Source organism: Tachypleus tridentatus, chromosome 9 (genome assembly GCF_004210375.1).
Source record: "Tachypleus tridentatus isolate NWPU-2018 chromosome 9, ASM421037v1, whole genome shotgun sequence".
Lineage (NCBI taxonomy): Eukaryota > Metazoa > Arthropoda > Merostomata > Xiphosura > Limulidae > Tachypleus > Tachypleus tridentatus.
In genome coordinates, this window is record NC_134833.1 from 3,251,392 (window position 1) to 3,276,869 (window position 25,478).

At 32.4% G+C, this 25,478-nt stretch overlaps 1 protein-coding gene across 1 annotated transcript in view; it reads right to left on the minus strand.

Moving 5' to 3' along the window:
- LOC143224668 (RNA polymerase II-associated factor 1 homolog) overlaps nt 1-25,478 on the minus strand; it is a 39,832-nt gene that overhangs the window by 8,704 nt on the left and 5,650 nt on the right. The window contains exons 4-7 of the mRNA XM_076452826.1: nt 24,677-24,782; nt 17,135-17,203; nt 6,385-6,473; nt 4,236-4,352 (exon numbers count right to left, since the gene is read on the minus strand). Of these exons, the coding sequence (XP_076308941.1) occupies nt 4,236-4,352; nt 6,385-6,473; nt 17,135-17,203; nt 24,677-24,782 (381 nt within the window). The remainder of the gene's footprint in view (nt 1-4,235; nt 4,353-6,384; nt 6,474-17,134; nt 17,204-24,676; nt 24,783-25,478) is intronic.

Below are 25,478 nucleotides of genomic sequence, written 5' to 3' on the forward strand. Positions count from 1 at the left end.
ATTTCTTTAAACTGCACACTCGCTCCTTTTTTGGCTGCACATTTTTTCACACTTAAGGTGTTTTTGATTAGATATGTGTTTTTGTCTATACACACCAACAAACCATAGCAAGTAAGAAAGTCATACATGATAATTACCCACATTAGCTTTAAGACTGCAATCATATTATTTGGAACAGACCTTTACTGTATCAACCAGATTACTTAAAATATAGTAGTAGTTTCACCTCATTAAAACAGTGTCAAGAGGTTCCTTTATAGTTATGCCACGGAATTTATATCAACAGTTTCTTGTCATCACCCCTATGCCCTTGGCACAGCTGTATCAAGTCTCATTACTCATGCCAATTGTTTAAGCTAATATTTTGTGATGCCCCACACTCTTTAATTATGATAATTTCATAAAATTTAGCAAATGTGCTGAAAAGTTGGCAATGAATAATAACATTCTACCCACATTATTCTTTTGAAAACTTTAACTTGAAACTGTTAATCATTTTGTTTGTCCAAACCAATACTTATTTATCTTCACATCCTGTCAGCTCATAGTTTTACTGCTTTAAATCAGCCATATTTAATCGAAATGACAAAAACTTAAAAAAAGTCCACTTTTACTCTTAGTTGAAGCTGTGGTAAAGATGTCAGGCTGATAGTTTACTTAACTTTTTAGATAGGTGTGAGCAAAAATCCTTATCAAATTTGAATAGTTTTTGTGAATCACTTTACACATGTGGCTTATATTTAAACTGACTGACACTCCTAATTGTTGGTTGAAAAGCTCTATCAGTGTACCAAATTAAAAAATAAATCCAAAAAAGTTAAGAATGTTTTTTTTTGGTGCAAAAATAAAAAAAAGGAATAAATTCAATCAAACTTGAAGATGCAATGTCTCAGATATTTCTTACAGGAGTCCAGTAGAACACATCTAAAAAAAATTTGAATAACAGTCTAGATTACCATCAGAGATACAGAAGTTGGAGAACTGCTAAACTATCACTCCTGTTAACAACACACTGTGTGTCCTGCAGCAGGTTGTTTTAGCTGCACAACAACCTAGTGTCTTCATGATTTTACTTCTTTGAAAATACTTTTTGAAACAGTTGAAACACCTAACAAGTACAAAATGCATTATATAACTTGACACTCTTCTTTAGTAATTTCTGAAGGAATATATTGCACCAGTAATAATTTTGTCATTTAGTTGAATATACTTAATGTTTGTGACTCGTACATCACTTCAGTTTGTATAACTATTTCCAATACTATAATATATTATGAAATAGCAAGAAACTTTAAACTTCTGTATAGCTAGAATAATTTTCTTATCTTAGGTAGGTCTAATACAACTTTAAGGACATATCCAACATTATTCATTTTCTAGCACAATTCAAGATAGTCTGTTGTAAAACCCTCTATCCTAAAAAATCCCATTTATCCACTACTTGTATTTAAAATGGTGTAGCTACAAAAATAATTTTTATTTTCATCTGAAATCTAACAGAAGTAAGAATTGTTGAAAGTAATGTGATGATAAATGTTTCACTATTTATTTACCAGTGACAAATTATTGTTATGGAAAAGTGCCTTTTTACAACCCTTAACATCATGAATGATATAATTTCAATGATGTCCTGTACTTTTTTTGCATATAATCATGATGTTAAACAACCTGAATGATGATGAATTTGATAGAAATCATGAGCCAAGGACTAGAAAAGTTTATAAAGACACTGCTGATATTCAACTATTTGGCTTAAATAGTAACTGAAATGTATCAGATAGGAAGTAAGAATAACCTGAGTAACATGTACTAATAATATACTTCATTACAGTCACAGTTTAACTAAAAGTTAATGAAAGAGTTGATTAAAACTTCAAAAAATAAAAGCCAATTCATGATTTTTTAACACATTTTATAACAGAGTAATAACTTTAACAACTTAATATTTCACAAATACCATTTTTGTTAGTATAATGAAACATGACTGTGTTTTGCAGAATAATTGTTCTCTAAATGCATATTAGGTCTGAATGTTCATGTTTTATTTGTGATTACAATAGTCTATTAATAATTATATGTTCAAATGGCTCAACATAGTAAATAACCTTTCAAGATGTAGCAGGTTTGGATGCCATAAAATTATGATTCACTGATTGATATGCACTATTTTACTTGTCAAGTTAATTGCATAATATATTTTTTTGTTTTTTTTATACCAACCACACATCAAAGAAATGCAGTTTATTTTCATTTTATGAAATATTGATATACCTACTACATATGAAAATATCAATTATTTTTGATTTTAGATGTATTAGTAACAAGAAGCATGATATATAGATGGTAATGGTAAGTAGTTTCTTTGCCAACAACTTTTTATTACATATCACTCAAAAGAACAGATTCCCAAATTCTCAAATATCTTCTGTTTAATTATGAGCACTTGTAACATTATATTAATTAGCTTCCTTTCTGTACAGCTATGAAAAATGTACTAGATGATTTTGATAAAATATATTCAGGCTTTTGTCATCAATTAAAGACACAACACTAAAAGATACTATATGAGTGTAAAAGTATGTTATGCAAAGAAATAAAGCTTATTATTCAGTAATATACTTATCCTTCATGAACCTGAAATACTGTGAAAAGGACAAATAGATATTCAAAATTATTTAAAATCAAATACTAATTATGCAGCAGTGTCTGAAAAATGAAAACAGCTGATTTTATTGAATTGTATAGAAGTCTACTGTGTTATATTTTATAATTTCAGAAGGGTATGCAGGTTCAATAAGTCTTGATATAAATGATAAACACCCTCTAACCTGTGTGTTTTTTGAAAGGTGGAACTTTTCTTTCAGGGGCAAACTGGGAATGGTGTAATTAAATAAGTGATATATAAAGGAGTTGGCCAATGTCATGAAGGTCATATTGTCTTCCAGAAAACATTTTAGTACATTTTCCAAGTACTGTTATTATGGTGTCTCACTACCAATTCAATGTGGTTGGCAACAATAGTGTTACGTAAAAAGACGTTAGGGATATTTTGCTTCAGAAACAGTTAAAAAAAAACAAACTAAACTTAAGTGTTTAAGTAAAATAAAGATGACTCCTAGCAATTGATTGAGAAAAGTGATGTTAATATAATTAACCTATATAAACAGGTATGAAGAATTATCTTAAATAATATGTTTTAAAAAAGAATTAGGATTCACACTACATGAAAGAGACATGCAAAGAATAAACATTATTTTTCTGACAGGGATGAAACCAGTGTTTTCAAGATCTAGATTAATTCCAAAAGTGTTTAGATCAGTGATCCAATAAGCTTCTTTTATTTCTCTATCAGCTTTAGTTTTGAATCCTGTTTCGATGCTGATTAGAGTAGCATTATTAATGAAATGACTATGTTGATAAAGTGTTGAGCAACAGAGAGATCTTTTTCACTGCTAAGAGAGGATTTATAGTCATGAAATGTTCTATAAGAGTTGTTTTTGTATGTGCTGCATATTGTTGATAGCATTTGTAGTTGAGTTAAGAAGATAGCCAACCCATAATAGTTACAAACTTTAAGGTCTAATAACAGTATTATAAATCATACTAGACTGCAGATGAATTTTTTTTTTCATACTACTCTTAACTAATCCATTACAAGTTTCAAATTATAGTAATGTAAGAAGAGCACCTTATAACTATTTTTCATATGCCTAGAAAGCCTTTTGTTTAGTATCAGAAATTTTCAGTATTTTAAACAGATTTACCCTTCCAGAATGTCCAACCCATACGATGAAGAATGGAAACTCTACTTCAGGAGACAAGTTCTATTGATCTACTCCATAGTGGCTCATTTTAATGTCATGTTGGTTTCATTTTATTTTTAATTCTTTCTAAGCAGCCATCTTTCCACAAATGTCTGCAGACAATGAAAGGTAGCACAGATGTAAGACAAAGTGGCCTTGATCAATTACATTTTTTTAACATGTTATGCATGCACATTTGGGTGAAATCTGACGTATTGTGTATCCATAATGCTTTGCACGTCCTAATTCTTCTGATACCTACAACTTAAAATATACATATATAGTTTATAAGTTGGTGTTGCCCTTCCTTGAAATATGTATAATTTATAAGTTAGTGTTGCCCTTCCTTGAAATATGTATAATTTATAAGTTAGTGTTGCCCTTCCTTGAAATATGTATAATTCATATTTTAATTCTACCTCAAAGACTTACTCATCATCGTCCACATAATCAACACCATCATCTTCATCTCTTTTCCTTTTCCTTGTTGTCTCTTCCGTTGGAAGGAAATAAGCTACAAACTGTTCCCCACTCTCATCCATTACTCCCCTAAAAATAATTAAAAAGAAAAACATCTTCATCTACTCGTATAAATAAGTAAAATATTAATGTACATGGTAAAAGAAATAATGTGATGAAAAGAACTAAAAAAAACTTATTTGGTTCATAATATAATGAAGCCAGCATACGGTTCAAATCTAAATTGTATTAATCTTTTTAGTATCACAGTAAATAAATCATGATGACTGAATGCTTCATACAAAATATAATTCTTTAGTAAAACACAAAACAAGGATGTTTGCATAGAAACAAGCTTTAATAGTGTATGTAAAGTTGTTGTCATTACAGCAAGTTTTTCCACTACTTAGTACTTTAATTACCAGAAAATTGAAAATTGAAACCTGCTACTTTACAAAGCTATTTGCAAATATATAGATATATTTTAAAAATTTAAAAATAAAATATAAATTTGCATAAACAAAATAACATTATATTGGATTACTTTTTAGTTTGTAAGTTTTTATCAAGTCAATTCAAATGGTTAACCTACAATGAGAAGTTATTTTTCTCTAGTTTTCTTGTACAAAGCTACATAACGGCTACCTGCACTCTGTTCAGAACCAAACCCAAAACCTGGAAACTTACTCATAATGTTTTATCAAATCTCTATTGAAATAATCACTTATGAAAGTTTCATAAGCTTACTTTACCTTTAAAACACATGCCTGTTAAAGAGTGCATCTATGACAAGAAAAAATGAGCAAAATACCAAAATCAGACCATGATATACCAGTAGAATCACATATTAGTCAACTGATATTAGTACCTTTAGTTACAAGATCTACCTGTGGATTTTTTTCACATTTGTTTCAGTATTTAGTAAGAGCCATAATATTTGACATTAGTGTTGCAGTGTAAAAAAATAAAACTTAATATGAACATATGTCAGACCGACTTATAATATTTTAACATTACCCTCAAATTGCCAATTTGCTTTCATATGATTCACCACCAATGGAGTTGACAAACTGCCAGATTTTATGTAATTTTCCTTTTTTGTCCATTATAACACTCATGGCAAAGAACTGAAAAAAAAAGTGATCTCCCTCATTTTCTTTACAACTTACATATGGAATTGTAGCAGTAATTAGTAGAATTAAACTGCAATATTGATTACATTTTCTTCTTTTCATACAAATGCAGTTCTAAAAGACAAGAGGTTCTATACAACTCCATTAGTACTTGTTGGTCTACTCAATCCAATGTTACGAGTCATTCACAGCTCAACAAGCATAAAGTAACCAATAAAGAAAAAGCTACCATATGTGACAAACATGCTATTTTTATTTGTACTTCCATGAATCCTTCATAAAAAAGTTATTTATAAGGAAAGAGAAGCACTGGGCTGAAGAAACTTTAACTGCAAGTTTTAAAGTATTATTCATGATAATGAGAAACCCACTTGAAGTAAAAACATGTCTCAGGATGGCTGGTATGAGTATTATCACATTTACTAATAAAACAGAGAACAATGTTTTGACCTTTTTAGGTCATCTTCAGGTTAACAAAGTTTGCAAACCAACCATCCTGAGATATATTTTTAAGGTGTTATTTTTTTAATTGTGGGAAAAACTTAAAATATTTATTGAATGACAGTAATGTTAGGAATAAATTTATAGTATTTCATTCATTATCTTAAAATAAGTTCTTAGTTTTGTTAAAACATTTGAAAAACCTTGTAGAAAGTACATACAACATCTAAACTAATCTACTGTAGAGATTATGTTACATGTTATAGTTTTTCTTGAATACACACTATAAGTGGTACCTGATTTGTTTGTAGTAGTATACAATACTACTAATCAAATCATAAAGGAAAAGTATAAATGTTTTTTTCTGTTTGGTATAGTATAGGGTAATAGTTTTAAACATAATATACAATGCAAGTGGAACCTTTGTTTTTCTTATATAACATTCTCAAGCAAATAGTTAGTAAAAGTTGCATGAGTTTTCCTGTTTATTGTAATATATTGCTATATTTTTGAGCACATAGGTAATTAAAGTGTCAGAATCAACTAACCTGATCATTGCTTGTGACATTTCTTCTAGTTGGCTGATTGGAACAGGGTCTGAATCAAATGTCACTTGGGCAAATGGGAACTTCCATAACTACAACAGAGCATAATCACATTAATTTAAGCACACATAAGATGTTTCTTAACAACTGAACATATGCCAAAGACATATTACTGAAAATTAATACTGATATTCCACAAAAAATGACTTCGATTACTTTAGCATAAACAACATTTTATAAACATAATCCTACTTTTCTACCATAAGGAAAATTCTTGTTTCCTAATGATAAGGTAAGATCCTACTCACATGAATCCAAAATTTAAATTTCAAGCATAACATCTTTAAAATATATGCATAAATTCTCACCAAATTTTTATTTTTGTAATTTTAAGTTTTAAAACATGGATTATATATATTATGATCTATGATTAATTTACAGATTCTATGAATAAGGAAACCTGTCAAAAAGCATAATGAAAATTATAATCTGTTGAAGTGTGTTCTGACTTTACTGGATAAAAGTCATTTTAATCATTTTTACAACTTCATTAACAATATATTTATAAAAAAACTAATGCTTCTATTATTAAAACCTATATAAAATAAGTTACAACAAAATAACAATTATTCATAACATCTTTCCTGAAATAGTAAGTTCAGGTTTTTATATTATTTTAAAGAAACATTAATATTGCACATTGATGTCATTTCAAAATTTTATTGTAATCACCCCTTTCACGACAACAACTCTGAGTTCTATCTTAAAACATATTATTTTACCTACATAGTAGTTGGATCATTTGTTAAGCCTTAATATGCTGTGCTCATAGATTATTAATTGAAAAATAACTTGTATGAAGTTTTAACATACTATAAAACACTTAGCCTTTCTTTACCATGTTTACATTCTACAATCTATGATATCAAAACTTCATCAGAGGTCAGTAGACTTAAAATATGTCGTATACTTGTGGTTTCCATTTACATGTTATCTCAGTAAAATATGTTATATAGATCATAAAATTACTGTGAAAGTAGCCGATAGAAATTTCAAATCATCATTGTCTAATACAATGGATAATATTATATTTGAATTAAATTAAGAGTTTACACAGTACACAATTTTTTACTACAGTATACCCTCACGTGTTCGCGGTTCCCCATTCGCGGCCCCGCATATTCGCGGGTTAGGCTCTTAACCCTATCGTATCGTATGCCGGTATACCGGGCTAACGTCATAAAACGAATGCTCGGTAAACCGGGTTTTGTAGGTCACAGAGCAGGGTGTGCAACATTTTTCGTCGGTGGGCCATATAACCAACTTCATCAATCAAGGGGCCACTTAAAAAACAAGCTTATTCGTGTACATGCACAATAAATTAAAAAAAATTCTCAAAATGCAAGCAATAATATTTTATATTTTTGCATGAGTGATCATTTTAGTGCGACACTTGAAATTTAGAGTCCTTGCAGAGCTTGTCAATATCAGCTTTGACAGAAGTGGTTGCCACTCTTAACTGACTGGTCAAATGTTCATCAGTCAGTTGACTTCTACATTTGGTTTTGATGAGCTTCATTTTGGAGAAAATTGCTCACAGCAGTAGGTGCTACCAAAAAAGGGAGGCAATTCTTTGTGCATGACGGGACAAATTGGGAAACTTTTCACGTACACAGAGTTTGTAAAAGTCTAGCAAACTGTTTTCAGAGAATTTCCTTTTAGTGTCCATGTCAGCCTGCAGTTCAATGAGTTCCATTTGGCAATCATCAGAACTGTCTTCCACTGCCAAATCAAAAGGTTGAGCGAACAATTTCAATCTAATTTCAGTTTGTCTGAAATCTGGAAATCTGTTTGCAAACTCATCACGCAGCTTTTGTACACTGGTTCCATATTTGGTGCAATCCAGATTAGGAAATTCCAGTTTCCTGGTTGCAAGACATGTAAAATGGGTCAATATGGCTCTTCTCAACTGAACCTGAAAAGTTCCAATTTCTTCTCAAAAGCACAAATATGCTCAAACAACTTATTCACAAGTTGACTTTTCCCTTGTAGTTTTAAGTTTAAATCAGACAGATGCTGTGTAATGTCTGTGAGGAATGCTAAGTCATTCAGCCAGTTCTCATTGCTCAAGAAGTCCACATTCTGACGTTTGCTCTCCATGAAGAACTTAATCTCCTCTCGCAGATTCCAGAATCTCTTCAAAGTAGCAGCTCTACTAAGCCAACGTACAGCAGAGAAGTACAAAACATCTGAATACTCACTGTCCAGCTCATCTAAAAAAGTTTTAAATTGTCGATGATTTAATCCTCGTGTTCGAATATAATTTACGCATTGGACGACATTTTTCACGACTTCTGCAAAATCCAGAACTTTGGTGCACAAGCTCTCTTGGTGAATAATGCAATGGCTTACAACTACGTCTTGTGCTCCAATTGCAGTTAGAAATTTCTTGGTGAATCCATTTGTCCTACCTGTCATGGAAGGAACACCATCTGTTGTAACACCACATAATTTATAAGGATTCAGTTCAAATTTTTCTACAACCTTAAGCACTTGTTCACAAATATCCTGTCCTGTGGTTGTGGAGGAAAGGCTTGCCATATCTAAAACTCTTCGAAAACATCAAAGCCTGCAGTAACAGCTCTGATGAAAATGACAAGTTGGGATGTGTCATTGATATCAGTGCTTTCATCCAAAGCCAGACTGAAAGCTTCACACGAATTCAATCTCTCTCTTCAAAGTTTCTTTGATGTCCTCTGAAAGATCTTTTGTCCTGCGTGAGACAGTAAAGGGAAAGGCTAGTTTGCTCCACCAAATATTTTTTCTCTGGACATGCATATTCTGTGAATATTGTTAAACAATTTTAATAAATTCTCCATCACTGAAAGGCTTTCCCTTTTCTGCCATACATTCACAAAGCTTAAAACTCAGTTTTGTCACCAGTTCTGAATTTTTCTTGAAAGTGGTAAAAACACCTTGTTGCTTTTCAATGGATGTTTTTAAATGTTCAATTTTGTCCTTTCGTGCCTGACCAACAATTTCATCAAACTGGGAGGAGTGCTTAGTTGCGTAATGTCGCTTAATATTGTACTCTTTCATGACTGCAATTGTAGTTTGACAGACGAGACAGACAACACCTTGATTATGTGGGACAACAAGATATTTTGTGCACCATTCACTGTTGAATAACCTTCCTCATCATCAATTTTTCGTTTCTTAACTGCTGACATTTTACTAGCCCTGAAATCAAAACAAAAATTATTCTCACGAAAATAGCAAAGTAGAAAAAACATAGAATTTATTTACACATGGAACCTCTTATGGACAGAAACACATGTTTCTAAATTGGCATCCTGATCATAGCCTTCCGGTACTTAAATTAATTGAGAATAGCAAAATACAGTGTGACCTCGCCTATTCGCGGTTCGCCATTCGCGGCCCCGCATATTCGCGGGTTATGCGCGAACTGCGTTTTTGTAGGTCACAGAGACTGAAAGGGCTTTTCGAGGAGATTTCTGTTGTATTTACTCAATCAAGCCGTTTTATCAATTGTCGTCTTCACCAAACAAGATTGGACTGCTATTGGCTGACTGCCTCAGCTTCCCCAACAACGCAAACGGCAAAGCACAGCCCGGGAACGCACGGTACAATTTAGTGAAATACATAACAGTATGCAATATTGCTACATTATTACTGCATCAATGAGTATAAGTATCATTAGTGTTTGGGAAGCATTTCATATAGTATATAATCGCATACATATACGTTTTAAAACTGCGTCCAATATTCGCGGTTTTTCGCTATTCGCGGGAGGGTAAAGAACGTAACCCCCGCGAATAACGAGGTCACACTGTACATAGAATCAGATGCATCTGAAAGCAAAAATTTTAATAAATTCAGTAAAGTCACAACAATATGCTAAATAATAATCAATTTACCTTCAATCTCTTGTAGTAACTGTAAAAGGTAATAAAATTTTCACCAATAATGAATGACGGACAGCAGAGGTTAGAGAAAATTGTCGCCAGCGGGAGAAGGCGAGGTTCAGGACATGACGTTGAGTCGTAGACAATAGTGCTAGTGCACGTCACCTATTCATGCCCTAAGGAGGCCGACCAATCGAATTCGGCCTGCTCCTCTCTAGCAAAGATAATTTTAGAAGTTTGTCGAGTCGAAGCCTGGGAATCCCGTAGGATCGATGCTTTTAAAAATATTCCATTTGCGTTGGATTACAGATCAGGCCACATGGTTAGATTACAACAACTAGGGCCACACTAAATGGCTTGGCGGGCCGGGTTGTGGCCCGCGGGCCGCCTGTTGCACACCCCTGTCATAGAGACTAAAAGCGCTTTTCGAGGGTATGTCTGTATTTACTCTCTCAAGCAGTTTTATCGATTGACGTCTTTATCGAACAATTATTACTGAATTGTACTGTATTGTACTGTATTATTATTACCTGAACTGTGCGTACTGTATTTATCTGTCTAAGTTTGCCTTTAAATTTGTTCCACTTTCTGTCAATTCTAATACATGTGTTGTACGCACAGAAAATGACTTTACGGTACAACTATACTATGCGGTGTTACTGTCCTCCTGTACTTACGTTTCTTTTTGATTAAAATATTGTTGCAGTACAAAATTAAAATGTGTTTACATTATCATTACTACATTAGTGAAATACATGACTGCATGCAATATTACTACATTATTACTGTATTAATGAGTAAGAGTGTCTTTAGAAAGTGTCTGGGAAGCATTTAGTACCGTATATAATCTCATACATAGAAGTTTTAAAACTGCATCCAATATTCGCGGGGCCCGGCATGGCCTAGCGCGTAAGGCGTACGACTCGTAATCCGAGGGTCGCGGGTTCGTGCCCGCGTCGCGCTAAACATGCTCGCCCTCCCAGCCGTGGGGGTGTATAATGTTACTGTCAATCCCACTTTTCGTTGGTAAAAGAGTAGCCCAAGAGTTGGCGGTGGGTGGTGATGACTAGCTGCCTTCCCTCTAGTCTTACACTGCTAAATTAGGGACGGCTAGCACAGATAGCCCTCGAGTAGCTTTGTGCGAAATTTCCAAACAAAAACAAAAGCTATTCGCGGGGGGTAAAGAACGTAACCCCCGCGAATAGCGAGGGAATACTGTATTTTAATCGTCAAGTTTTAGAATAAAATTGTGATCAATAGCTAGAAATACAAAGTCTAGTTTGTGGATTACATTACAGTAGTTGAATAAAGGAGAATAGCAAGAGAAATCCGTTCACTTTATAAAGTAACAAATAATGCTAATGCAAACAAAGCACTAGCAATGTAAAATGTTAGAAATAATTGAAAAGTAAAATTAAAGTCAAGTTTTGTTTTACATTTAAAATGGTAAACACTGATTGCAGAGATGCCAACCATTACGATTTGAGCGTAATCATTACGACTATACGTTCATCCAGACAAATATTACGACTTGTTGTCGTAATCACATCTCAAGATGACAGCCAAGCATTTACTTCATGGGCTGTGCCTGTCACCTCATGAATATTGCTGCCCAGAAAGCTTCCAGAGAACTGCCCTGCCCAGTTTCTGATATATTGATATATATCTACTATTTTCTGGACAAAAGTGCTAGCAGAAAACAACATTTCAAAGAGTTTCAAGGATTGTATGACAAAGAAACAAGAAAAATTCTACAACTTGTTAACACAAGATGGCTATCACTTGGGATGTGCCTCAACAGAATATTGGACATGTGGAAGCCATTGAAGAAGTATTTTTCACTGTGAAAAGGAAAAACTAGATTCAAAAGGAGCTAAGCGTGCAGCTCAGTCAGGCAGCAAGACTAACAGTCAGGATATCATCTCAGCCACACAGGGACACATTCAAGACACCCTCTCGGCCACACAGGAACACAGTCAAGACACCCTCTCGGCCACACAGGAACACAGTCAAGACACCCTCTCGGCCACACAGGGACACAGTCAAGACACCCTCTCGGCCACACAGAGACACAGTCAAGACACCCTCTCGGCCACACAGGGACACAGTCAAGACACCCTCTCGGCCACACAGGGACACAGTCAAGACACCCTCTCGGCCACACAGGGACACAGTCAAGACACCCTCTCGGCCACACAAGGACACAGTCAAGACACCCTCTCGGCCACACAAGGACACAGTCAAGACACCCTCTCGGCCACACAAGGACACAGTCAAGACACCCTCTCGGCCACACAAGGACACAGTCAAGACACCCTCTCGGCCACACAGGGACACAGTCAAGATATCTTCTCAGCCACACAGGGACACAAGACAACAGTCTCCAAAAACAGACAAAGAAACATTTGATATCACTCAATATATGTTTAGGCAGTCTGACCTTGAACTAAAGAAGAGACAATCAATGAAAAAAGAGAAGAAAATGAAAGCTAGCAAGGAAGTAACCAAGAAAAGTTATGTGCAGAGCAAGTTAGATAAGTTGACAGTTTCTTGGACAACAAAATGAACTTGTTATTTTGTCTTTTTCTTCAGTCGGCAATTCCTCTATTTGAGAAAGCCAGTTTGATATTGCAAAGAGAAGAACCTTGCATACACATTATGCATAGAACTCTGATTACACAAGTTAAAAATATACTTGTCAGATACATCAAGCCAGTGAAGGCAACATCACTGAACTTGATTACAACAATGAATCCTTATACAAACCTGATGAGGCAGTTTCTATTGGAAATGCTGCCAAGGAATACATTGTTAAATATGAAAAGGACCTGGACCTGATCAGCTTCTACACCAGTGCCAAGAAATACTATATTGCAGCTACAAATTACATGATGAAACATTTCCCTCTAAATGATGAACTTCTGATTCATGCAGAGGTTGCTGATCCAAAACTGAAAGTAAGCAAACATTTCTCATCTCTACGCTTCTTCACAAACAGGTATTCTGTCCTTGTAAATACACATGAGCACAACACTATTGACAAGTTGGAAGGGCAATATTTGAACTATTAAATTGATATTTTCTCAGAAACTGTCCTTCAGTTGAATGTTGACAAGTTTTGGGTTCAGCTGTCTACAGTTAAGGATGGAAATGGCAACCAGAAGTATGACTTTCTGTGTAGGGTTATGCTTGGAATTCTTACAATCTTCCATTCTAATGCTGACAATGAAAGGATATTTAGTTTAGTGACTAAAAACAAAAGCAAGTTCAGACCAAACTTGAGCACCTCAGTTTTGAGCAGTATTATAATGCACAAACAGTAAGCAGAAAAAGCCTTTGTGTAAGGACTAGTTTATATCATGTTTATGATGCTTATTGTAATTTGTCCATTTGACTGCATACACATCTTGTATATTTTTAAAATACACATCTTATATTTTTAAATTTATTTATTAAATACACAAAACACAGTTATAAATGAGCAATCTATAGCAGTAATAAATAATAATAGTTATAATAATAATATAATAATAAACAGCTTAGAGACATTGGTCAGGCCTAGTAGCCACAAATGATAAAGGACTCTGTCTACAATCATTATGCTCAGTCATTTGAAATAGTTGGCATCTTTGTGATTGTACTTTAATGTGAGAATGCTTTCTAATGATTTACATTGGAAATTGTGACTGTTGAAATTACATGGAAGCAAAAAAAAGCTACTAATTTGTTCATAAGTAAAGGTTTAAAACAGGATTTGTGGCATTGAACTTTGAATAAAGAGTGATAAAAAGAAAAGGCTGTAAAAATAAAAATTAACCAATATGCACAACAATTCTTAGGCAAGATTTGCCTATTGTCATCTGACTGAATAGTGGGGTTTGAAAACCAACATTTCAGTACATCAGCAACCCCAAAATGCAAGACATTTCTGTTGCAACAGAATGTAAAACGCAAGCCCTCAGATTAACAATATGTCATATTACCAAAATGATCCCAAGCTCAGATAAAATTAACACCCCAGTGTAACCCTTTATAATCTAGTGGGTAGTATAATGCCACCTTTGGCCTTGGATTGTAAGAGTCAATAAGTAACAAAAGTCACAGTAACTAAAATACAGAAACTTCAAACACACCTTGTTCACTTTGAGATATTTTAAATTATAATTTTGATTTTTTTAGTTAAATGATGATTTGTAATACAATAAAAATAACTATATAACTATTCAGTGTGTAGCTATGCACACAGGTGTAGATTTTTTTTATACCCGATGGGGGATGATTTTTGCAACCACTTATGTGGACTGTTCAATTTACAAATTGGTAATCTCTGATTATGTGAACCTGAAAGCTGTAAACATGCAGTTACAGAGTAATCTTGTTGCCACGATACTTGCATATATACTTAGGTCTACTGACTGATACTTATGAACTATCTCTTAGATCGAAAAGCTTAGAAGCACGCCTATATTAAAGATGTACATTTCGGCTACTGAAAATGCCTACATCTAGGCCTAATTATGTAATTCGATTGGTAAGAACACGAGAATCACAAGAACAAACACACAATTTGTAGGTCTGTGATGCAATAAAACAATTCAACAGACCAAACTGAAGGGGGGATGATTGTATGCACTATACCCCCTACCTAAAATGAAGGGGGAATGTATACCCTCCATCCCCCCAGGATCTACACCCCTGGCACTATGCATGACCTGCAACTGTTGACCTGAAAGCCAATTTTTGTACATATACTATAGCATGCCAAGTGACATCATGCTCTAGGATATTTTGTTGAAATATTTAGATGTTTGTAGTTAACCACAGAGCTACATAATGGAATATCTGTGCTGTGCCCACAATGAGTACTGAAACCCAGTTTTTAGAATTTAACATGTGCAGATATAAGATTGAGTCACTGGAAAACATTGTTGAAAGAACTGCTGCAGTAAATAAAACTGTCTAAAACATTAAAACCAATTTAAATACAGTATTCACTTCACTATTTTAAAATGTAAAAGTTATCTATGTCCTCTTTTTACAACTTTATGTACATGTTTAAAGTAGACCTCATAATATTTATCTTTGTTCAAAGCCAAATTTTATGATACCCGTATTTACAATGGCCTTGAAATATACAACAGTTATTTTAATGGGAAAAAAAACGCCCATGACAGTTACTTTTATGATGGGTCATGGGTCAAAGGATGTCACATATATATATATATAACCTAAAAAAAAACAACTTTGTTTAACATCTTCCACATTCAAAATTTTAAAAAGCTTAGCAATCTATGTCCAGCAGCAACCAATTTCAAGTCTTAGCGACAACAGACAATTGTATGCTTTATTGCTTGACTTATTGTTTTATATTTCAATAAAAATAAGTTTAATAATTTATTCCTAAATAGTAATAATTTATATACATATATATAATGTACAATAATTGAAATGTGACTGTATATTACAAAATACTACTCCACTAAAACACAGCCAAGACAGAGAAGACTAAAGGTCAATTTTATATTATTGAATACATATCATGAGTACACTTGCACCTCATCAATGCAATTTATGTAATGTTAGCTGGGCATGACTGGAAGGATCAACATAATACAAAATATTAAATATATAGCATTATGAGACTTAATCTACTTCAACTAAACATTTGTATTTTTGTGTTATACTGTGTAATCATTCCAGCATGAAAACAAAAATAATTTATATTTCCTATTTTTTTTATGATGTTGGTCAGTTCATAGACCCCACAAATGGTATAGAAATGAACATAAAATGTCAAATCTTACTAAAAACAAACATTTGAAATGTATTTAGGAGGTTCTAGAGATTAAGCAAATAATATCCAAGATTTTTACAACGAAGAATAGTTTTCTTAACTATAACACAAAACCCCTTTGTACTTGGACTAGTAACAAAACAATTTTCACAAACAAATATTTAGTAAAAAATATTTAATTAGAAATCTGATTTTCTGTGTACAAAAACTTATAATCTTTACCTAAAGTTTACCAAATTTTGTGAAGACACGTGCTGTATCAAAAGTTATAGTGCAAACACTTAACATGTGCAAATATGTAGACTAACTCATGTATATTATATTGAGTCTGTAGTGAGAGTTAATAAAATAAATAACTAAACAATGAAGGAAACTGTTAAGTTACTACTTTTTCATGGCATACAAATAATAAATTTTCAATAACTTAAGACAAAAACCCTGCTTAACTTTGAGATGTCTCAAAATGTATTTAGAAATTTTAAAATTGCAAAAAAAAACGTGGGAATAGTTGCCTTTTAGAGTTTTTGACATGATCAAATTCTCTGCTTTCAAATTATATGAACTAAGATAGCCTTAAACAAATATAAAATTACTAGATTTTTGGCTTAAAGTCTTTTACTAACAAATTGCACTTGCATAGGTGTGAAATTTAATACGTACCACCAACAATAAAATTATAATGGGAAAAAAATTAGAGCTAACAGTTTCTATTCTTTTTTAAGTACTTCATCTGAAACAAATGTTAATAAAACTTAAAGACAAACAAATAATTAAAATATCAGAATAACATTTACAGTTTTATTTTGGAGGTAATTTGAAACTCTAAATCACAATTTTTGAAATGTTGATGTTGAGATTTTGCACACTAATTTTAGGCATTGGGTATGAAGGGTTAAATAAGGGTAAGTTTCCATTGTTGTGGCTAAGATCATTATTATTTTATAAATACTTCCTATTGGTTTAGGTAATACAATTATTAATAATAATAGGAATAACTTACAGACTCTTGAATAAAGCTATTATTGATACTAACCTCAAAGTCAGGAAATAGAGGCAATACTTCCAGTGGATAGACTCCAGGTTTACTGTAATGTTTCTCAATCTAACAAAAAAAAAAAAAAAAAAATATATATATATTGCCACTGTTTGTATAGATAGTATATGCTGCATAAAATTCTATTTACTCTGAACTGTAAAACAATTTTCTATTGTATAAGTAAATGGCTTGATTCAGTGTGCTGTTTTCAAGACATACACTACAAATCAGCATTATATGATGTCCAAGTCTTATTTTTCTATTTACCCATCCCCAGAAATCAATCAAAAATGGTTTATTTTAGTGGCAAGTAAAAAATATTACATGATAAACTAGATTTACTTTTCTTCTTGGTAAATTTTATAATTTTAAATATGCAAAAACAAAGTACATAAAGTTATGAACCACAAATCAGCTGTGTGTCTATAGTATTATATCTTTATGCCAGAGAGAGTCCTTTGGTAGAGAATTCCAGATGTGGTAGAGGTTGCATTATTATGAGGGTGTCACAGGTGTTACTTGTGTCCTTAAAGTTGCACAATTACAACACATACTAAAATGGGTTCATACTGACACTTGTATAAAAATAAGTATAAAATACCACACAAATTATCAATATTATGAAAAGTTTGAATCCAAATAACTGAATATGTCACAAAAGAACTACATATATAACTTGATCTTAACAGCCATTTCACAATTTCATTTTTAATACATGAAACTGAAACCAAGTAAAAATAATATTTCTGTCCATGCACAGCAAGGATAACTGCTATTTGCCTGTATTCACAGCAGACCTGCACAAACACACAATCCCACTGTTATCATAAAGCTTATGAAATAAATATTGTACAATACACAGGTATATTTGCTAAATTAATATATTATTCATCAGTACTAATTAAACCATCAGGTAAAACCATGTTTCTTGTTAATGTAACATAAGCCAACAATGTAACAAAAAACACTTTATAAACACCAAAGAAAATGCCAGGTAATACCATATCTTCCTACCAAGGCATGCTAACAAGTTAAGAATCACAGTTCTGTTTTATAAACAGACACCGCAACATTTTGAAAAAATATTTTTACTGTCCAAAAATTGTGTTCTATATATACATTTGATGTTAACCACAAAGCTACATAATGAACTCTCTATGTTGTGCTCATCATGAGTGCCCAATATGGTTTTTAATAGTTTGAGCCCTCTGACTTACCACTCGAGGGGTAACAAAATATTTAAACAGGTTCTTGTAAAACTACAACAAATGTAACATCACACAAACAAATTAATATACCTCTTACATGTATTTAACATCCACATATATCAAGAGTACACATCACACTGCTCAAAAACCTATTTACAGTAACCATGACATCCTAACCCACAACTCCTGCCATCTATCCTGTGAGCTGCACTGAGCATTCCTTACCAATCTACTATACTGCAGTCTACAACCTGACAAACTGAACACTTTCAGAATTAATAAAAGTAAAAATAGGCAGAATTCAGCTAAACTAAGACTTTTAAGCTAGAATTCACAACGCGTGGATTAGCATTCAAGTTCTCTACTAACATTTTATGCTAAATCTATGCTTATGATAATGCTTTTTCCCTAATATGATGTGACAAAATATATTAAGAAAGTAAAACACTACAAGTCACATCTGTGATCCATGTCCATGTTCAAAAATAAACTTATTTGAATAATAACCAACTGAGCATTGCTATTATTCTATACAACAAAACAGTAATATCAGTTGGTTATCTCAATCATTTCAACTAATATTCAATAATTTTGGAAGCATACACTTGATAGCATGAATGTTGCATTCTGACAGACATTGGGCAGCACATAACACTGTAAATTATAAGGCTTATCTTTGTGTACTGGTTGTTAAAACTGAGTCACTGAACCATCTGGTTGCTCAAAATTATATTTTCCACTAATTAGCAAGAGACTGTGTTGAAGTAACAAAACTGACTCCTTAATATAGTAACTGATAAAAACTGTACATACTAATCTCTTTTATTCATCTCCAGTAAAGAACTATCTACATCTATTTTCTATAAAGTTGACCATACAACTCTAACAAGGAGTTTAAACGCTCTTGTAATACCTTAATGCAGGTGTAGCTTGAAAAATTAGTTCCATACATAGGCACAACTAATGGCTTTCAGTTTTTTGCATCAGAGTATCTCCTACCTCAGAATTCTGGGGACCAGTAGTTATATCACAGTTTCAAAACTACTACTCTATAGTATGCACTACCTGCATTTGTAATTGGTCATATAATGGTATGGGAACCAAGACTACGTTCTTCAATGTTTAATAGTTACCCTTCTTATTGTTGCATGACAAGTAACACTCAAGTTAGATCACAATCTTTGGAAAGCTCCTGCCAGAGCTCTTTTAATGTGAAGTACAACCACAAGGAAATCATCATAAAGTATATGGTTGTTGTCACTGCTGCTGCAATGTATTTCAGAATCTGGATTTTCACTATTTCGGTAGACAATCCATCTGCTTTACCTAGTGAAAATGTACAAGGTTGTCCTCATACAGCATTGTAATTCTAAATGTGGATATCTCTTACACATTATTGAAATTCATAAGCCATTTAAATGATATATGGTTCATTTGAATGGTAAACTTTATACCATACAATCAGTGATACTATGGTTTGACAAATACAAGATGACAGTAGTTAATTCTTTGTATAAACAGGATAACATGTTATACTCCATCCTGACAATGCTGCTATGATTAACTAGAATATTTGTTAACAATGAAATCCCATTAGATTGACTGAACAGTTTGGATAGTCAACCTAAAATTTACTTCAGCTGGAGAAATTGCACAATATTCTCTCACAAGATGGAGCTGTTCTTTACTGTTATGATCCATAAACATTCCAACCCCCCCCCTCAAAATGTGACTGAGAAATTCAAAGAGTACATATAAGCACATACTATTCTGATATGTACTTCAAGCATGCTTTCTTTACCTATTGAAAAACTATTGATTGTATACTGTAGTCTACAAAAAAACACTAAAATGTTATCCATATAAATGAGACATTTATCCAACTCTAATCCTCTCTGTCAAACTCTCAAAAATGGCAAGTACATTATGCAACCCAAATGGTACAACAAAAAGATTATAAAAAAACCTTTTAAATCTGGGAGCAGTTTTACATCTGCTCTTGTTTCACTAGCAAGTTCCTGGAAGCAAGGTGTAATGCATTAGACAAGTGAACATCTTCCAGTGTGTACATGAATACCCTATTTTTGACCAGACTTTTACAACCAGACACACACTAAAGATTTTACCACATACACTTCCTTTCAGTACTAGATACACACATACTGTTTACACTTACTTAGATACATCTATTGACTATGTAACGCATGTTACTGATATTGGATTCAGTTGGCTATAAGATCCGACATACATGTTGGAAAATTTATTCAATATTTACTATGTTCTTGTTACTACAATGAGCCCAAATTATCTGTACAATTCTCAAATAGTGATGTCAGATGTTTAGGTACCCATGGATCTGTCCTTAGTCACAGTGCATCTGAAGCAACACTAGCAACAGTTTATTCTAGTCATTTCCATTGCATTCAATGAGCTGATAATTATTTTAGCAGCAAAATGAATAGCCATTTCCCTGTAATTACAGATTAGTACTGACACAAAGCAAGCCTTTGGTGTTGTGAACAAATGCAGCTTTATTTATGGACAAAAACAATGTGTTTCACATATTGGTTCCACTACCACATCAAACAGCAACTACACACTAAACTGGCTTTTTAAAAGAATCTGAAATACTACTTATAGATTGAGAAGTAATAGTGCTCCTTTCTGAAGATATTTATGCTAACATGTTGGCACTGGATTGTTTCATTAAAAGGCCAAAGCTTATTTCACAGGTCATGCCGATTTTAATTTCCACAACAAGTCTAAACCTTAGATACCAGTGCCTAATTTTAGATCAGAGACAACCATATTCATCTCTTAGAGTAGTGATTTTACTTGAAGTACCTGATACAAAGAAGAAACAACTAGAGTTCTGGAGGATCCTACACCAACCAAAAATTCACTTTCTACCAGTGTTATTTTATCATCATATAATAAATGCCATTCAGTCCTTTATGAAACAAACTGATCACCATATCTTGGATTTCGAACGGACTCCTATACTCCCCAACTCAATACCCAAACTCCAACATGGACATCATTAATTTATGTTGTGGCTTTATATATCACCTTCCTGTGATTGTTGTGGGATTTTATAGAATTGCATGTTCTCCCTCTCTTACCTGTACACAATTATACAAATAATTCCTCTCAAAACGTGCATTTAGTTTACTGTCAAAGCATGGACTTCATTCCTCTTGTTGAAAAAGTCACCTAGTCACCTAGAGATGTGGAGAAGAAACACTTCATGCTGCTATGAAAAACTAATCATAGAGGCTCTGAAGAGACCAGAGTTAAAATTCAGATGGTATTGGTGAAAGGAAAGTCTGTTTAAGTTCAAGCATTTTGAGATACTGGCATTTCTAATGGTTAATTTGACTGAAGGAATATTAGCAAAGCTACTAATGGATACTTTTTTCTCAAGCATGGCATCCCATGGTTTTATCTGATGGACTCTTGATGAAATGGTCCATGAGTACACCCTTGAGATGTAAAGCTCGTATAGTGGATCTCTTTGGTGCTTGGCATAGTCATGACTGATCCACAGACAGCTGTGATCTCTGAAAATTATTCTGGTTGAATTCGTACCACTGAAACTACTGATGTAGGCTTCTTCCTTACATGTAAAAAGCTTGATATAACTACTGCAAATCTAGTTGATACAGAAATGGTAATTAGTGCAAGTAAAGCTATATGAATATCCCCATACAGTAAAGGAGGGTGACCCTTAAAAAAGCTTATAGAAAATGATATCACTGACACTTGCAGCTTCCATAGTGAAACATGTAATCCAGTTAGGAAGTGCAAGTCATTTATAAAAAACAGTCAACTTTCTTGAAGTTTTTGCTTTTGAGTTCTGAACTTGGTTTGAATGATGGTTCATTTCTTTATGAAGCCAAAATGTTGGGACAACTCAGATAAAATTCCCACAGTTAGTCATTAGGCTACTTATCTTCTAAATGTCTAGTTTGATCAATAACTGGACTGTTTAGGCACAGCACAAAGCATTTCTGATTTGTTCATTCAAATGGTGACCTCCTTGAAATGTTTACCCTTTCTATACTGAAAATATATAACTGATATCCTTGTTCTTCACTTTTTACAATGAAATATTTAGTTAAATTGCATGAGAACAGTATAAAGTTCTAAGTAACATATAAAGATTCTGCATGCAACAAACCATATAATTTGACTTATTATTTTTTTATTGTGAGACATTATTTTGAAAATACTTCCCATTTACTTCAATTTTCAAATTCTTTAATTGTTGTTCTGAAAGTTCCACTTTATAAAGTAGCAAACAAAATATTTTTTTAAAAAATAAGTATAGTGTAGAGATGGCAGTGCTATAAAGTACAGAAACAAGGTACGGTTGAATACAAAAAAAAAACATACAAAACTTCCTACACAAGTAGCTATGAGTTAATATTACAACCCTCCCTTGTTTGTGTATTTTCTAGCATTGCCACCTGTACATCATACTTAATTTTTGTAATTTCAGTTTTACTTTTCCAATTTAAAGCAAAGATAAAATATACATTTTTATATAATAAATACTTTACAAAATGTTTTATAAGAATGTAGAATATTTAAGCAAAAGATATTACAATGAAATCTTCTTGAAATTTCAAAGCTGCAAATTCAAATATAACACATATAAAAACAAGATATTCAAGAAAGATAAATTTCACCCACTTTTTTTTGTTATTTATTGACAGACATTACAGAAGTCATTTTATAGGATATTAACCAGTTACTCCTATTTAAAATCAGTTTTTAACATATGATACTCAAAGATCCTTGAAAAAAAGCACCAGTTATAAAATGTTGAGTAAAAATATATATTTTACTAAACTTGTTTCTCATCATTCTGAAATATGGTTTCCATCCTTCAGGCAGCACTGATAACTTCAAAAATGAACAAAATATATTTTAGTTGCAGAAGCTATACAACCTATAGAAAGTAATTCTGAAATTCCAAAGTATTTCCCTAAAAGTTTGTTTTTGTTGGGTTTTTTTTGTAATGCAATTTAACAACAGGTACATCAAAGCAGTTCACAAAAACTTCATTGAGTTAAAGTACATTAAAGTATTGTAAATATCTTGAGAAAATATGAATAAGTGTAGACAAACAGTTAGAAAATGACCTTTATGATGTATTATGTCCTGAGAGAAGATGCCTCCCACAGTGCAAGTGTCCAATGAACAGTGGAACACATGCCAAAGACTTGTGTATCATCCACCATCTTGAAAACATGAGAATTCTGATCAAGGATAAAATTCTGCTGGTAATGAGAACCAGATATTTTTTTAAGGTGTACTAGTACTGGGATTTACATCAGATGTGTGTGCATTCTATTGTTCTAACAGAAAGCTCAGAACTGTCAGAAAGCAAACAACTGTTTAAAAGAGCAACCAATAAATAACCTTAAATCTCAGCAACAAGATCGTGAAAAGTTATTTGGCAGATTTGATGCCAAACTTTACCGAACTAATCACTGCCCTATAGGGTAGAGGACTGTATATTTTATATAGGCTGTCTAATACTTTCACTTTGTCAGTGCCAGCACAAAAAAAGCAAATGGAACAGTTAAAGACAAAACTGTCATTAGGTAATTTCAGTATTATGAAATGTTTTAATTTCTTGTACTGATTAAATCTTGCTTTTTTGAATATTTTTTTTATCACATTTGAATTCATTGTATTCAAACAATTCACAGAAATAAACTTATTATTTATTAAAAACTTTATTTGTTAAATATAAGCTGAATTTGACCACGAATATTGTTAGTAAAAATTACAAATAGTGATGTCATTTAGAAAGGTGAGATTCAAGGTCATCAATAGATCTTTGTTAAATTTTCTGATTTTTCTTGTGACTTATAGCTAAGAGTAATGACTACTGCAATTAGTAAAGTATCAAAAGAAGTATGTAAATGAATATTAATCAATTGGACAGATGTAGAGTACATATTGAAAAATATTAAATAAGGTATTTTAATGTTATCTCAAAACAACATCTCACAAAAATTTGAAAACTTCCCAACCTGTAAAAACCATAAAAATAAGATATAAAAATTATACCACATTATTTAAGCAGAAATGAGATATAATTTAGTAAGTTTGTGCTAGGTTCTTTGCATTTTATCAAGTACTCTCATTGAGACAGGACAAAAGATCAGACTGATATTAACAACATACAGAAAAGTAGAAGGATAAATACATTTACTGTTATGTGCTTGTTGACTATTTTCACACATGCACACACATACATATATATATATATATTAATGTATTAGGAGAGTTACTAAAATGTTATTATACTACTTACAGGTTTCTGGGCATCTTCAAAAGTTTTATTAATAGCATTAATTTGACTTTCTCTGTCCATATAAAGGTTTTCTTCTTTGAACAATTTCTTGACATTGTATCCAACTCTGCAGAAAGGTAGGTAAAATAAACAATAATTGAAATACAAATGTAAAGTGTGAGTCTAATGAGTGTATTGTATGACTGATCAGTAACTACAGTTAAACCTATGTTTAGAGATATTATAGAATAAGAAAACTCTTCAAGAATGTAGTTTTTTTAAATCACAGTAAAATTTAATTTAATAGCTATTTTCACAAATGTTAAAAGACAATTAACTAAATATTAAGAAAAAACAGTAAAGTAGCATATACTAAAAGTATAATTAAGTAAAAACTGCAAGACAGGTATCTCAAAACTCTGATAATACCTAATTAAATTTAACTAATAATCAATATGTTTGGAAAAAACATACTTCAAAAGAAAAAGAATATACTTGAATTTCAAGAATATACTTTTTTAATGGTTACATTAAGATGGTAAACTGTGTAAAACATTTCAGTTCAATTTCAAATACAAGAAATAGTCTAAGTCCTATGTACTGTATAACCACTTTCAAAAATTATACTGTCTGACAACTAAGAACATTTGAAGTTGAATATTTTTAGACTACATAAGGCAAGAACATAAAGTGAGCATAACAGATCAGAGAAATACCAACCAATTAAATCACTGTTTATATATACTGGTGTGTCTCATTCAGAGCTACTTACAATGAAGACTTTTCAGTGTATTTGCTGATCAGATTCAAGAATATTATCAGA